General features: G+C 38.5%; 1 protein-coding gene across 1 annotated transcript in view; it reads left to right on the top strand.

Annotated features, from left to right (window-relative positions):
* RSF1 (remodeling and spacing factor 1) overlaps nt 1-16529 on the top strand; it is a 67717-nt gene that overhangs the window by 29388 nt on the left and 21800 nt on the right. The window contains exons 3-9 of the mRNA XM_005495475.4: nt 760-852; nt 1470-1675; nt 3553-3710; nt 7435-9155; nt 11567-11764; nt 12953-13057; nt 14399-14478. Coding sequence (XP_005495532.2) covers nt 760-852; nt 1470-1675; nt 3553-3710; nt 7435-9155; nt 11567-11764; nt 12953-13057; nt 14399-14478 — 2561 coding nt within the window. The remainder of the gene's footprint in view (nt 1-759; nt 853-1469; nt 1676-3552; nt 3711-7434; nt 9156-11566; nt 11765-12952; nt 13058-14398; nt 14479-16529) is intronic.

The raw sequence follows: 16529 nt of genomic DNA, 5'->3' as shown, positions 1-16529 counted from the left end.
AACTGATGAGCAGCTTGTCTCTTCTCTGAAAATTGGCTTAAGCACATCTGAGTTGTTTAGGAGGAGAGGGAATTTCTTCTTCACCTTTATTATTTGAGCTCATGCTGATTCAATCTATTTCTCCTCTACTGCTGCTTTTTCTGGTGATAGGATTTTTTTCCCCATATTGGTGTGGTTGAATTTATTTGCTTTAAATAAATTGAAATTGGCTATATTTAAAGTATTTTAAAATATTTGTCAAGCAGCTTGAAGCTCAAGATATTTTTGTAAAGAGTAATAATTCCATGGTGTGGAGTGAGTAGCAGTTGCATTTGTTATCTGCAGTGGAGTTGAAGGACTCAGAGGGCCCCAAGAGACCCTGGCAATTTGTCTGCTAAGTGCTGCAAGGAGATATAATAGGAAGTCATGTCTGCTTGAGGGAATTTATATTCTAAATAGACAGAAATAGAAAAATGTGAGATATGTGTACAGCAAAGACAATAATACCTTCCCATTCCAGAATCATGCTACCTAATTTAGACTAATTTAGTTTAGAGAATCTGGTGGTGATCAGGACCTCCATGATCTCTTCCATAAAAATTCAACAGTGCTTGCTAGTGTGCCTCAGTCTTACTTTTTGTTTTTTCTGTAAGACTTTCTGACTGCAATCCCAAAGAGATCACATATGATTAATTATTGTGGTAAAGTACTACTAATAAAAAAATTTTAAAGTTGCTTTTTTCTCCTAACCATAAATTATGCTTATTTCGTTTGTAACAGATATGTCAAGAATTCAACAGCACTTGGGCTTGGGAGATGGAAAAAAAAGGATACCTAGAAATGAGTGTTGAATGCAAACTGGGGATTCTGAAGGTACACATTCTTCAGCTAAGGTTCTAAATTACTGCTTCCTCACTCACTTTAAGGTCTTGCAAACTTAGCTTGACTGAACCATAAGCACATATATTAAATATAGACCTGATCTTGAACAAACATAATATTGTTCATTGTAGTGGGATGAATTTAACTGCATGTAACACTTTGCTTGCATATTTTTCACATTTTGTGTGAAAATAGTCTCATGCTTACTGCTTTGCCAAGAGCTCTTTGTCTGTGTAATGCACACTTTGAAATGTGTTTGTTTCCTTGCTGGATTCCAAAGGCAAAATGGGACTTCATCTTTTGTGGTCTTGACAAAATTGTCAGGGTTGGTTCCAAGTTATGTATGGATTCTCTTGTAGAATGAGATAATTTGTGCTATGTAATAAAATTTGATAATTAGCTTTCTAAGCCAGCCAGGTTAAAAAAAACCCAAAACCAACCCTTGTCTCTCATTTAAAAACAACATTGTCTGGAAAAAACCTATAGCTACAGCTGACACACAAATCCAACAGAGAGAGGCCTAAAAACAAGTCACACTGAAGTGAAATGAGCTGATTTTCTCCTTTCTGTTTATATTTTTGATATCTTACCAGTGTTTACTTTTTCAGTATCTCTGCGAATGTCAGTTTGATGACAATCTAAAGTTTAAGAATATCATTAACGAGGAGGATGCTGACGCCATGCGCCTGCAGCCCATTGGTCGGGACAAGGACGGCCTCATGTACTGGTATCAGCTGGATCAAGAGCATAATGTCAGGATGTACATAGAAGAACAGGATGATCAGGATGGATCCACTTGGAAGTGCATTGTTAGGTATTCCTTTTTTTTTATTTTGTGCGGTTTTTAGATGTTTGTGACTCAGGCTCAGAAATGTCTTTCAATAAATCTTCATTTCTCATGCAGTAGGATTCATGACAGTGGGATTTTCTGCATTGAATCTATGTTCTAGTGAAAAATCATGTACAGAAATAACTCACAGATTTGTTGGTGGTAGCCATCACATAATATGTTTCCTGCTAGTTCAAGCTGCAATGAATATATAGAAAGAGTAGCAAGAGAAGACTGTCTTGAGGATGATGGCTCCATATTCCTTACTGGCCAGCTAAATGCCTTAGAAAACAGAATACTCTTGCTTCCCTAACTTCAGCTTTGTTAGGAAAGCTCCAAGTAGACAGATTTGTTCTTGGGGAAATTATATTGCAATTATTCCTGTTGGAAGGAAGCCAGAGGAGGCCAAGGAGGTGCTCAGAGGGCTGGAGTACCTCTCCTTCAAAGACAGGCTGAGAGACTTGGGATTGTCCAGACAGGAGAAGGAGAGGATCCAGGGAGAACTCAGAGCCCTTGCTAGTACCTAAAGGGGTTCAGGAAAAGGCTAGAGGGATGTGTAGTGACAAGACAAGGGGGAATGGGTTCAAACTGACAGAGGGCAGATTGAGATTTCGTGTTACACAGGAGTTCTGTGAGAGTGGTGAGGCCATGGCACAGGTGGCTCAGAGAAGCTGTGGCTGCCCCATTGCAGGAAGTCTTCAAGGCCAGATTTGATAAGGCTTTGAGCAACTTGGTCTTGTAGAAGTCCCTGCCCATGACAGGGAAGCTGGAATGGCTTGACAAATACAGAAGTATTTAAACCACTATCAACAGACCATAAAATGATAAGCATCATTACGAGTTACATGTGTACAGCTGTTGTAGGGGAATAAAGTAATCGTGTCCAGACAGACAGATTAAGAGCTGATCCATGCATCATCCCTCTCTTCCATGCATTATAGACTCCAAAATTCATTGCCAAAGGAAGAAAAAACCAGAGTTCTGCTGGGAAGGTTCTAACACTCCACACTCACAGCAGAAAACCACAGTAATGCATTAAGAAATCTGAAATGGTTTTAAAACCTGTGAGACTCCACATATTGTGATTGTTGCCGGCTTCCTTTCTTTCTGTAAACCTGGCAAAAACAAATTGCTGAACATTGACTTTGAAAAACAGATGTGAGAGCCTTATTATTCTAGTCCATTAAGAAAGCAATGACTGTTCAATCATTGCTCAAACTCTTTATAAATTAAGGTGAATTTTTTTTTAAATTGGATGTGCAGTATAAATAAGGAGTTACAGTGCACTGAGATTCACTCTCAGACAGATGTGCACCAATGATTTTTCTGTCATAACTTGAGTTGATGGAGTTTTCTAGATGACTTGGTGTTGTTTGTTGCATGTCCTAAGGATAAGCACTTGCAAAAAGTATCTAAATTAATTTGCTGTTTGCTTTTGCAAATTTCACTCAAATTATATGGTTGCTTCTTTGGTGCACGAGCAGAGAGCTGTTGTTTGTTCACTGCTGACAGAAAAAAAGAAACAGCAAAGAGTAATCAGTGATGCTTAACAAGAGGGTAATTAATAACAGAACAAGTAGCAGCTTGGATCTGGACCCAACAGTAATTGAGTTGAGATAGTTAAGTAGATATGGTCCTTCCAAAAGCAATATTTTTATTTTGGTATGGATAAATTGAAAGGTTTCTGACTGCAAAGGTGCAGCCGCTGGTGGGACAAGCATTTCAGTTTGCTTGTGTTTTCACTATATAACTCTAGAAGGTTTTCAGGGTAATTAATTTAAGGAGATAATATTTGTTTACTCCTCATGAATCCCTTTGGGGTAAGTAAGTGGCTTATCAGACAGTGTGTTTTTCTCTTCTAGAAACCGCAATGAGCTTGCCGAGACCCTTGAGCTCTTGAAAGCGCAAATTGATCCTGCTCTGTTGAAAAACAACAATTCTCAGCAGGAGAATTCATCACGTGAAAGTCCAAGCATAGAAGATGAAGACACCAAAAAGGGTGAAGAATCAGCCACACAAGGTTTTCTGCCTTCTTTTCTCAAAGTTTAAGTGTTTTGTTGTGGCAATGTTAGAATTTTCGGCCTCTAAAAAATTTTAGGACTTTAAAAAAGCAAATCAAGTAAATATTGAATACTTTGAAATTCTGAATATATTTGGAGGTTTTTCAATGCATATTTAATCTCAAACACTTATTTATAGGAAGAGAGCTGTGTTAAAAATGTTTTCTCAGTAGCTATTTTTTTGCTGTACATTTTGTATAATATTTTAAATCCTCATTATTATATGTTTTTGTGGAGCATTGATCCGCTGCCAAACTTCTCCTGTTTTAGCAACATGAAAATTTGAAAAAGAAAAGAAATCTGCTTGTGCAATGCCATGATTGAAATCAAGACTGTATTGGGTGTGGTGTTTATTCTTGCTTTTGAGTTAGAATCAGAAAAATATAGGTTATTTCCTTAAATGTTTCACAGTTGACACAATATTTCAAGAAGACATGAGCTGAAGTTAAAACAATTTAAAATGCTAAAACATTGTTGAAGTGAGGCTGTCCTTATCTGCCTCCATTATATTGTTGTTACTAAAATCACAGAATTATGTAGGTTGGAAAAGATCTCCAAGATCAAAGCCAAGAACTTTTTTCCTTCCGTATTATCATGTCATTGCACGTATTTAGTAACTTCCCTGACTTGTTGGTTTGTGCATTGGTTTTGCTAAGTATCAGTCAGTATTTGAAGTATTTGACTTTTTAAGAATCTGGTCTTCTTTCAGGTCATGAAAAACTAGAAGCCTGTTATCCCAAGTAATTTTACCCCAGTTTTACTACCTGGTCTTACTATTTAGTTAAAATGCAGGAAAATATTTTTACAATCAGAAGCCAGTTTTAAGTATTCTAATGTGTTAGTCAATGTTTCTACAAATATGTTGAAGTTAACTGGATATGTGGAATTAGCCAAGGTTTGTCTTGGTTTTGAGTATCAGAGAGAAGGAATTACTATTCTATTTGTCTTTGCAACAAGCAGTGTAGAACAGAAGAAATAAATATTTAGGTAACATTGGAGTTGTTGTGGAGGTACTAAGAGATTATTCTAGAAATGATGGCAAACTGTGATAAAACCCACCAGAATTATCTTTCAGTCTGAGGCATTTCCAGTATCTAACTCTGCATATAGGTGCCAGCACAACCTGCATAGTTACCAACACTGCAGAATTAATTCCATGTACTGATTGTGCTTTTGTCTCAGTCAAGCCAACTTAAATCATCTGATTAAGACCTCTTCTTCAGATACAATTTTGCTTTACGTTGAATTCAGGAGCAGCCATTTTAAATGTCTCTACTGTAGATAATTCCCCAAATCCTGCGACACACTCACCTGGCTCAGTACTTGCATTAGGCTGTGTATTGGTGTACAAATCACCTCTAGGCACTATTTGCAGAATCACAGAATAGTTTGGGTTGAAAGGCATCTTTAAAGGCCATTTAGTCCAACCTCCCTGTGATAAGCAGAGACAGCTTTTACTGGATCGATTTGTGCAGAGCCCCATTCAGCCTGACCTTGAACACTTCCAGGGATGGAGCAGCCACAATTTTGCTGAGCAACCTGTGCCTCACCAGCCTCACAGTGAAGAATTTTTTCCAAATATCTAATCTAAATCTCTCTTCTCTTAGTTTAAAGTCCTTCCCCCTTGTCCTGTCACTCCATGCCTTTGTCAAAAGTCTTATAAGACCCCTTGATGTACTGGAAGATGCTATAAGGTCTTTCCAGTTCTTTCTCCAGGCTGTCTCTCAACCTGTCCGCAGCAGAGGTGCTCCAACCCTCTGAGCATTTTCATGGCCTCATTCCTACGGGTGCATGTCCCATGTATGTAATGAATAATGAAATTATTTACATTTGTGGTGATTTGAGTACTGTCAGTGTGTCCACAGAACATTCCTTAGAGCCTTTCAGTTGAGAAACTGTAGTGTCTCCTCCTTGTAGTCCAGGGATTGCACTGAAGGCCCTACTAAGAGGTAGGGAAAATATGCAGGAAGGCCTGACACTTGTTGGCTTTGGCCATTTTGCACAAATCTTTGAATTAGTACATGCAAAATACATGGTAACCTAACCCAATGCTTACGTGTTTACTGGCCTGACTGACTCTAGTAGTGTTAGGAGAGCTTGTGCGTTGACTGAGTCACTTTGTGTATATGTGAAAGGTTTTGTGATTAGTTCAGGGAGTTAAACTATAGAACATCTGTTGATTTTTGGTATGGAGAGGTTTTGGGATTCTGGTGATCCTTAATGAAGTTTGGGAGAAAGCTGTAGGTGATGGGAAGAAATAGCTGAGCAAAGTTTAGACAGACAGAAATAGAGGGAAAGTGGAAGAACTTGGACACAGAGAAAATACCTCATTCTCACTGCTACAGACAGATATCTTTGCAGAGGCAATTATAGGGGCTCTGAATGGGCGCCATTTCTTTGAAGGGAGAAAACCCAGCCTTGAGCCTTCAAAATGTGCACCTCTAGAGCACCTTGCCACTTCTGGAGCCTTAGAGATGCATCTTTACTGTACTGATACTGAGGTTTATCTGGATACGTGTCTTGTATTTGAAAATAGAAGATCTGTGAATTCCTCCTCACTGTTCTTTTCTAAAATGCTTAATTTCTTTGATGTAATCATTAGCTGTCATGTCCTTTCCCTTGTATATTTTTAACCACATTCAAAAGCTCTCATCATGCAAAAAAACCTGCGCTAGCTCAGTTGGAGAGGGGTGAGCTAGAAGGAAAAAAAAAAATCTTTTTGTTTGCAGTTGGGGCATGCCTGCAAAAAAAAGCATCTTCCAGGTGGCAGGAGCTGCTGTTCTGGTATATACAGTGCTATAGTATTTGCTTCTTCTAATTAGTGCTGTGTCTGGCTGACACAAAATGATATTGTTAAAATACAAAACCCTGAACTGTCAAGAGGCTGTGGTAAAAATAAATAACAAACTGAAGTGCATAGTGACAAAATAGCTGTATGGTTTATTCTAAGTGCTGGAACTGTACTTCAAGCCCTAATGATCTAAATCTGAGTTAGCTAAGTGGAATAACCTGATTCTTTAAGCTCTGCAGGTTTGTTGGGATATGCTACTATTCATTGCTTGTTTTAAAAACTGCAGATGAAGTGAGTGTAGAATATTGTCTGCATGTAGGGGATGTAGTCATTGCCTGGAGAACCTGGGTGAATTTTGCCGTAAGCCATAATGCTGAATGTCTTTTCTCTGAACTGTTGAAATACAATAGTTAAATGTGTCTTGAAATAAAAACATGTATAAACAAGGGACTCGTTTCTCTGAGGAATTTCTCTTGAAGGCCATGGAATCTTACGCCATGTTCTGTTTTCTGCAATAGCCCAGAGACTCAAGTGAGATTTCATGCCTCCGCCTAGGTTTTATGTATCCTCTGGAAGTATTGTGATAATACTGAAGAAGGGACTGAGTTGTGTGTTGAAGGAAGGATAAATCCAGAGTTCTGCTGCTGGCTTCTGAAATTTAGGTTTATCTTGATATATAACTAGACTGAAGAGTGGTTCTATAGCTAAAAATTGTCAGCCCACTTGTTTAATGACAGTGTTAGACAAGCTAGATTTCTGCTAATTCAGTAAGAGAAGAGTCCTTTGTGCAACTTGGGCTGTTGAGTTTTTTAGGTATGCCTCTGTTTTGATGAAGTTCTCTGTAATCCTATAGGTCCTTTGGTTGTTTCTTAACTGTTTTTCTCTGTCAACAGAAAATCAATTGAAAATCAAAGAAGAAAAAGAGGAGGTAGAGGAACAGTCAGTGGAATCGGAAAGCCTTCCTCCTCCTGTGGTCAAAGAAGATGAAAATGCACTTAAAATTGAGAAAGTGGAAGAAAAAGAAATTATAAAACTGCCAGTAATAGTGAAATTAGAGAAACCTTCAGAACACAATGAAGAAAAGCAAACTGTCAAGGAAGAAAGTGACTCCTTTAAGGAAAATGTCAAGCCTGTTAAAGTAGAGGTGAAGGAAAACAAAACAGAACCCAAAGACCTAAAAGAAGTGAAAAGCTGTATGGACAAAATAGCAGTTCATGAGCCAGAGAGGTTAGAATTTTGTGTTAATGTCAAAACTCCACAAGAAATTGTGGAGAAATCTGTGGAAGAAAGTGAAAAACTTAAAAATGACCAACAGGCAAAAATACCACTTAAGAAGCGAGAGATCAAACTGACGGATGACTATGACAGTCCAATAAAAGGGCCCCTGTGTAAATGTGTGACTCCAACAAAAGATGTCTTGAAGGAAGAAGGGAAACCAGAAGAAGAAGCTTTCAAGAGAGTCCCTACCATTACTGCTCTATGTCCTGATGGGAAAGTGCTAGTAAATGGAGAGGTTAGCTGTGAAAAAATAACCCCAAGTGTCATACAAAATAATAAGTCAGAGCACTCTGCTAGTGCTGTGGAAGACAGCACTTCATTAAAGGAGAAAAATGGAAAAAGCGGGGAAAAAGTATCAGATTCCTTAAATTCTGTTATAAAAACGTGTGAGATTGAGAAAAACGCAGTAACTGTGCTGAAAGAGATGGGGGCTGTGGTCTCTGAGGTTTCTAATCAGAAAGTGCCTTCAAAGGAGGAATCTAGTCCTGTGGAAAAAGAGTCCCTTGACAGCACAACTACTGAGGCGATAGCAGAAGAGGCTTCAAACTCTGAAGACTGTGCCAAAACAACTGAAGAGAAACAAGCCACTGATCTAAAAAATGACAGCATGCCACCACCCAAAGAATGTTCAGAGAAGCTAGAGATGTCCCCAAAGGCATCTGCTCCTGAAGAACCGCCTAAGCTTGCACTGGCTGATGAAGAGACTTTGAAAAGTAAAGATGAGCCTGAGGAGAAAAACGACTCTCCAAAAGCTGCTGAGATACCTCCTGCATCCACTTCACCTGTTACAGTAGAGAAACCTGTTCCAGAAAAGGAGGACTCTGATAGTAAAATGGCTCTGCCTGAGGAGAGCAAAGTAGAAGAAAAATCCAGCCCAGAAAAACAAGAGGAAGAGCCAGAAGCTGCCAAAACAGAGCCAGATAGATTAGATGATGCCCGTGCATCTAATCCAGAGGACTCCTCGGAGAGTAAAAAGGAATCTCCAGTACCTAAAAGCAAATTTAAATATAAGCTAGTTTCTGAAGAAGAAACCTGTGCAACAGAAAATAAAGAAATAACTTCTGAAAGACAAAAAGAAGGAATTAAATTAACAATCAGGATCTCTAGTCGGAAGAGAAAGACAGAAACACCGCCAGAAGAGGTCAGCATTGGCCGCACGTTAAGGCGCTCGCCGAGAATATCCAAGCCTACTCCAAAAGTTGTGGAGACTCGGGATCAGAAGCCTGAGAAGAAGCGAGCTGAAGAGGAAGAGGAGAAACCTGCAGCAGCACAAAAACCAGAACGAAAAGAAGATGCAAAAAAACAGGAGAAGGAGACAAATTCTAAAGTTAACAAGGTAAGTATGGTTTTATTACTTGTGAGTAAAGAAAACCCCCAGTCTTATCTATAAGGAGAACAGACTCTTACATAGGAATACTGAGGATTATGTTCCTTTGGTCAGCTTTTGCAAGAAACTAGCTTTGCAATCAGTTAGTGACCTCAACCAATTTAAAAACACCCCCTAAGGGAGTGCTAATATATGTTTACTTTTTATAAGCTTTGACAGTTAATAAATCTGTCACTTAAACCAACCTAAGTAGACCAAATCCACCTGAGTGAATTCTTCTAAAAAATGGCGTGATCAGGTGTGAGTCTGTCTGGCTGTGTGCTGAATAGAGACTTGTAACCCTCTGGATTTACTAGATGGATTCTTGTTGGTGTCTGTTGGTCAGAATGATCGTAAGCTAAAAAGGAGCCAACAGATGGGGAAGAATAAAAATATTATGACTTCTGTTTCTAAGTGAAGCTAAAGATATTGTTGTGGTGAATTCATGATATAATTTAGCTTTTCTCACATATGTGCTACACATTTTAAAGTGAGTAGAGGATTTTGTTTCATATTAACTTCTGTTTATGCAGAAGAGATCTTTAAAAGTACATGATGTAAATATATCACAGATCCATTTGTATGGTGTGCTTCTGAGACTGTGTATTTATAAATAAACCTTTATTAATTTATCTTCTGTTTTCTCTGGATGTGCAGCACAAAACAAAAGATATGAGTTTGTATTTTTTAAGTGCACTTGTAAAAATCAACTTGTAAAATCCTATTAATTTTCCATGGCAACGTATTTTTGACTGATGTAGTTTTCCCAAAGCATTCTATTACTTAGAATGTGAAAGAAAGTTTTTTACATACTGGTATGTTGAATAACCTTAATAAAATGAACAAGCACTTGATTTTTCAGTGAATGGTAACATCTATACTGAAAAATGCTGTCACATGCACAGGGAAATGAGAACCAAATTTTTCATTTGAAGATTTTAATTAAAAAAGAAAACATGTGAAAGTAAGAGGGATTGTAAGTCCTGAAAGTTATTAGTATTTTGAGGTACTGTTGCTACAGGTATTTTAACTGTTTTTACTTGATTTCTATTTGTGAAAGAGCAAGAGATCTAAAGATGTTTACTTTTCTAAAATAGTTATGATAGAGGAAGAAGTTTGAGGTTGTTAAGCTTCTGTCATTTAAACAGGATGAAGAACATCAGAATCTTTAATTGCTTACTTTTTGTCTTGGGGTTCCTTTTCTTTGTAAAGATGGGTCTTATAAAAACTGATTTGAAGTTATGATGCTGTATGATGAATCTGTAGCCTAAACTGAGACTCTGTAATGGATTTCAAGTACCTTTGCTAGTAAAGCTTAAGTAACAGTAAAGTCTCTAAACAGGTAGAAACTGATGCTAAGAACCTGAAACAAAATTTTGCCAATATGACAATTGCTGCTTTGGTACAAGTCCATCCTGCAGAAGAAATAGACTATTTTGGGCATTTTAGTTTATTCAGCTTATTCAGGTCTGTGAATAATTTAGTCAAAATCCAAAAAATATATTTAATTAAAAAGCTGGAAAAATTATTTTCCATTTTCAGTGTCTGTGGGAAGGGGGTGATAAGTTGTGAGAGAATGATGGGTGTGAGAAACAAGTCAGTCAATGGGAAGAAAAGTTTTTTCTGTTTGACATGTTGCTTTAAATCTAAAATATCTTAGTTGCACAAAGTAGTTTAAGTTATTCAGAATAGTCTTCTGAATTTTAATTGAAACCTGTTTTTTATTCAAAATATGGTAATATATATATTCAAAATATTTTCATTCCTAATATGGTATATGATGGAAGGGGGTAGATGCCCCTTTGATGAGCAGAAAAAGAATCACCAACTGAATCATGTTTTCAGTTAAGGAAAAGAATGAAAAAGTATAAATGTGAAAGAAGACCTAGATAGAAGTTATGCACTTAAAAGGTGTAGTGATCTTATTTCAGAAACAAACACATTTTCCAAAGCAAAATAAAATGCATAAAGTCTTTGGGAGGCATGTGGGAGGAAAAAAAAAAAAAAGATTCTCTTTGGGTTGAAGCAAGTTATCATGAAAAAGTCAGAAAGTTTAGGTGTGGAGTTTACCATGTTCACTATGAATTTGGCATTGTCAAAGTAGAAGAAAATGGTCTGAGTGGAAAAATTTGTCTTCCTACTTTTAAATCTTACTTGAAAATTTCTTTCTGCGCATAGACGCAATTTTTTCTCCTTTATCTGGTTGCATTTTAAGGATCTCGGGAAGACAACATATTTGTTGAAATGCTCTGCTGTAAATTTACTGCGGCTATTCTGACTGAAATGAATCATATTACTCTGGAGGCAAATATATTTTTAAGATCTAGGAAGAAACTCTGTGGGCTTCCTTTGTGTTTTTTCTTTGAAATGGTGTCTCATAGAGGAGCAAAGTTCGGTGGACGGGTACGCGGACACGTGGCAGGTGGAAATACTCAAGTAATGAGGAGACTGAGGACTCTGAGAGTGAAAAAAACTCTGAGGAGGAGGAAGAAGAGGAGGAAGAGGAGGAAGAAGAAGCTCCACCTGCTGATGACGATGAACCCTGCAAGAAGTGTGGCCTTCCCAATCATCCCGAACTGGTAGGATTTGGGGAAAGCTTCTGTGGGTTGTTGTGTCAGATTTGGTGGATTGGCTTGGATGGTGTCTGAAGGCAAGTCATCCTTCAGGGTGGCCATATGTAGGAGTGTGTCTTCTGGTTTCTAGCTGGTAAACTCAGGAGTAGATGAGTTACCTTGTATAAGGAGGGAAGGAAGTTATTTTTCCTGTTTGCCAAAACAAAAATAGCATCTTTTACAGGGTGTAACACACCTTAGCCCATTGACAATCACTCTGGGTGACCCTTTGAGGTTATGCCTGCAGTTGCAGTGAATACAGAGGAAGCAACATTAAAAAGAACCCCATCAGTGTGATGTCTCCTTTAGAAGGCATCAGTGGCATAGCCACACAGCTGCATAATCATCTTCATTGGATGTAGCTGCATCTCACCCTGAGGACTGAGTACAGTGAAATCCCAGACAGATCACAAGATTTTGCTGTGTCTTGTGGTTCTTACTTACATGGGGTAGATGCCATCATGAATTCCTCTGTTTATCAAGGAAATCATCATGTGCAGTCCTGAATCCAGAAAATAAGCCCACTCTTGGGTGTTTGACAGATCTCCTGAGATAGCTGAGAGAAAGTTTGTCCTTTAGGATGTTAGAGATAAGTATTTCAGTAGATATACACACAGCTTGTGCCAGCTTTGTTCTCAAGTTTGATGAAAAGGGATATCTCATATCTCAAATTTTACCCAACTAAGTATGAACTTTTAGTAGTTGCCTAGTTGTGGATGCCTTGTGAGCCTGCAAGACTTCGTCCCTGCTGCCCAGGTCATAAAGTTATCCTGACTGAGAAAAAAGGCCAGGTTTCCTGCATAAGAGAGCACAGGGAAAACATGTCTTGTTCAGATGGAGTTTTCCACTTATTCTAGGATCTGGAAAGCATTACCAGCTTCTACACTAAGGGCACATAGTCTACACAGTCCAGTAGTACTAAAGACTGAGAAAATACAGTAAGAGGAAATGTGGTGTTAGTGTGAAAAACCATGATAAATAAACTTCTCCATGAAAAAAACCCTGGCCCTGGAAGTGTGATACAGGGCTTTTTTTTGATTTTTTTTTTTTTGTTTTGGCACAGTCCAAACATTTCTGTGTTGGCTGGGGAAATATTTGTGGAGCTTGTTACATGTGAATGCCAAAAGATACTCATGACATGTTTTGTTGGCACAGATTTTGTTGTGTGACTCTTGTGACAGCGGCTACCACACAGCCTGCCTTCGCCCTCCGCTGATGATCATCCCTGATGGAGAGTGGTTTTGCCCGCCTTGCCAGCATGTACGGTTCCTCTGTGGCTTCACTCTTCCTTGCAGTTCCCTTGTGGTTGGGGAGATTGGCTGGGACTTTAACAAGTCCTTCCTATAATCTTTTTTGCCTGTTAACAAATAGACTGGGATGAATGGTAGCACTGCTGATCTTCCCTCCTGTCCATTAGTAAAACCGAATTTGTGACATGGTTTTCTCTTTCTTAGTTCTGCTAGTGATGAGTGACTGTGTGTTGCTGATTTTTAGATGGGAATCTCCAGTCACACTGATTATCTCCCATCTTTGATTAAATCACAAGACTAGTACTGTATTAAAGATAAAATGTCTTAAATTTTCCCGAAAGAAGCATTTAAGTTATTGTCCAGGAGGCAGGAGCAGTAGGCAGCAAGGGATAGATCAGTGGCCAGAGCAAGCAGCTGTTTCTGAAGTGTTATTCCTTCTTCAGAGACATTTGCTCAGAAGCTGGTTAGAGAAAACTGCTGTTACTGATGAATCTCAGGGTATACTTTGTCTCTGATAGGAAAGCCAAGGTTGTTCTAGTCAAGTAATAGACAAGTATCAACCCTTATTCCAAGGTTAGAAGCAAGGTTGGTACTTGGGAGGATAAGCAGAAAGTGTGTGATGCTGCTCTTGTTAAATTAACAGGAAACCATTTGTACATATTTTCAGAATAATCTACCAGATCCCAACCCCTTCCTTGGTTTTAGAGAAACTCTGTGCCAAAAGGGCTGTTGCCTGACAGTAAGCTAGAGACATTGGGCATGATGTGAGATGACTCTATTAGGTGCTGGGTTTAGTTGTCTTCTGAGGAGTGTTTTTAAGCAGTGATGATTTTGAATATGTAAGAATGTTTTCTTTACACTTTTAGTTATAGCTTTTCCTTGTTTTGTTGCTATTAAAGTATTCTTCAGTATGAAAAATGACAGTTTGTAAAAGGGTGAGGAGCACCCTTGGAAATAGTATAATGAGGTCATTAACATGGACTAAGGCACAATTTGTCCATTGAAAGTCATTTTTGCATACAGCTCCTTGAGTATTTGATAAGGAAATTATCCTAAAGTGCATTTCTGCTTTTTGCTGCAGTGCCCACTGAACTCATCTAGTTTCAACCTCCTTTACCATGAGCAGGGACACCTTCCACTAGACCAGGTTGCTCAAAGTCTCATCCAACCTTGACTTGATGGTGGAGCTCATGTTACAGAAAGACAGGCTTTATTGTAAAGTCTTGTTCATTGAAGAGGAGCCTCCAGTAGCAAGGCTTCTTCCAGATACAGTCTGAATGAAGAGTCTGAATGTCACTTCAGTGTGAAAATTGGTTGTGAAATAAACTAATACTGTGTTTCCTTCCTTTAGAAATTACTCTGTGAGAAATTAGAGGAGCAATTACAAGATCTGGATGTGGTCTTAAAAAAGAAGGAGCGTGCAGAACGCAGGTACTGTTGTTTGGATGCACTCACTGCAGTGCTGTGCTGGGGGTGGTAATAACTGAGCAAGCATCAAGATGACTGGGGACTAGGGAGAAATAGCAGTGATGAGACTGGGAATTGGTAACACCAATTTTGACTTCCCACTGATTATTGCTGGCTCAGTGCTGGGACAGCTTGTAAGAAGGGGGGAAATAACTGGAAAAGGTAAGCAAATACATTTGTACTAAAATTTAATTAAAGTGCCTGAACACAGATTTGACTTTCTTGTACCAATAGTTAAAGGGTTTCCAGCACTGGTTCAGCTGACTGTCAGTCATGTATGGAATTCCTGCTGTAGGCAAGTTTAAGTCTTGACTTTGCTCCAGAAGTCATCCAGATTATTGTGGGATTTGAGTTGTTACTTTATCCTGTTAAACTCTGCCTAATGTACAAGATTATGCAGCAACTGCTGTAGGGCAGTGGGTCAGTGGAGTTTCACAGAGTCACAGCATATTCTGACTTAGAAGGGATCCACAAGGATCATCAACTCTTCAGGGAATTGCCCATGCAGGGATTGAACCCACAATCTTGGCATGCTGACCAGCTGTCCACCCCTGCCTTTACCAAAGGCTAAATGCAAACATGTTTACTGCATTAACAGTTGGAACATTCTATTGGCAGTTTTCAGACCTGGAAATGAGGGACATGAAACACATTCTGCATAATTTATACTTTTTAGAACATGTATTGAGTACTTTGCAGAATTTAATAACGTCTGTATGCATTATTAAACAAAACTTTGCATTAATTTTATCTTAAAAGGCAAATTTCACCAGAAGGTGAGGCCCTTTTAAAGAAAGTAATTGTGCAGGCTTATATTTGTGGCAGGGACTGTAAAATTACATGAGATGTAGTGAGTCAGTGCTGGGAAGATGGGAGCACAATCTGTGTCTTCTTTCAGCTTTCTTCAAATCTGTTTGTTATTGCAACAGCAACAATGATAGTGACAGATCAAGTACCAACTGTTCCTGATGTTACTACTTCTGCTCAGTGTGTATCTAGATCATACTGTGGTGAAATTATCCATTGCCAATTGTGCTGAATTTGTAGCTGTGGGAATGAAACTATCAGCTATTTTTATGAGTGAACTCCAGCAAATACACAGCCTCCATCTGTGCAAGAGTGTGGGACACACAGGAACTCTGTTGCTTTGCTTTATGGTGGTGGGAGTGTTCTTTATTAGTGAATAGTATTTTTGGACCTACTTTAGTAAATATTCTGCTGGCAAACATTACATGGAATGCTAGCTTTTGCCAGTCTGTCCTGCTTTCTTGAAATCACCAGTGTTGCATAAAAACACAATGTTCTGAGAGCAACAGGAGAGCATACAGTTGATGTCATAGCAGTTTTCAGTGTCTGAAACATCTGTTTTAAACTGTTTTACAATTTGATCATCCTCATACCAAATGAACCTAATGCTTTATAATGTATGCCATAAAACTTGAGTTATAATAGACTTCACAATGCAATCGTTGAATATCAAAGTCTTCCAACTTAATGCTGTATTGTTGCAAATAATAAGGTAAAAAGGCTGAAGAATCATAATGCCAGAGGAAATGAGACTTGTTATTACACCTCAGTGTATAAGTTAAAGCAGGTTGGTTGCTTGGGGCACAGACATACTTGAATGCAGTATTTCTGAAAACTCACTATGTGGTTGGTGTCTGTCTTTTTGGGAAAGAGAAGAAATCCAACTCTGTCATTATGCATCTGTCTGCCTAATAGGTTCTTTGAATCAGTGTTGCTCTCATGCTTTCTGAAGTAGTGATGTTGTGCTCTTTCCAGCTCTCAGGAATCTGACTGAGGCTGATTCAGCTGCACAGCTGTGTGCTTGCCCATCCCCAAACTGTTATGTCACTGATTTTTAAAATGAAACCTTCAGGTTTCTGTTGACTTACAAATACATGGATGAAATTATACCTTTTCCCCCACTCTTTTTCTGTTTATGAATTCAAGGTGCTACCACAACAACCTGGCTGAATTTCAGGTTTCTCACGTACAGACCTAATTTCTATAAT

This window comes from Zonotrichia albicollis, chromosome 2 (genome assembly GCF_047830755.1).
Source record: "Zonotrichia albicollis isolate bZonAlb1 chromosome 2, bZonAlb1.hap1, whole genome shotgun sequence".
NCBI classification, from domain to species: Eukaryota; Metazoa; Chordata; class Aves; order Passeriformes; family Passerellidae; genus Zonotrichia; species Zonotrichia albicollis.
This window is presented reverse-complemented; position numbering and strand designations above follow the sequence as displayed.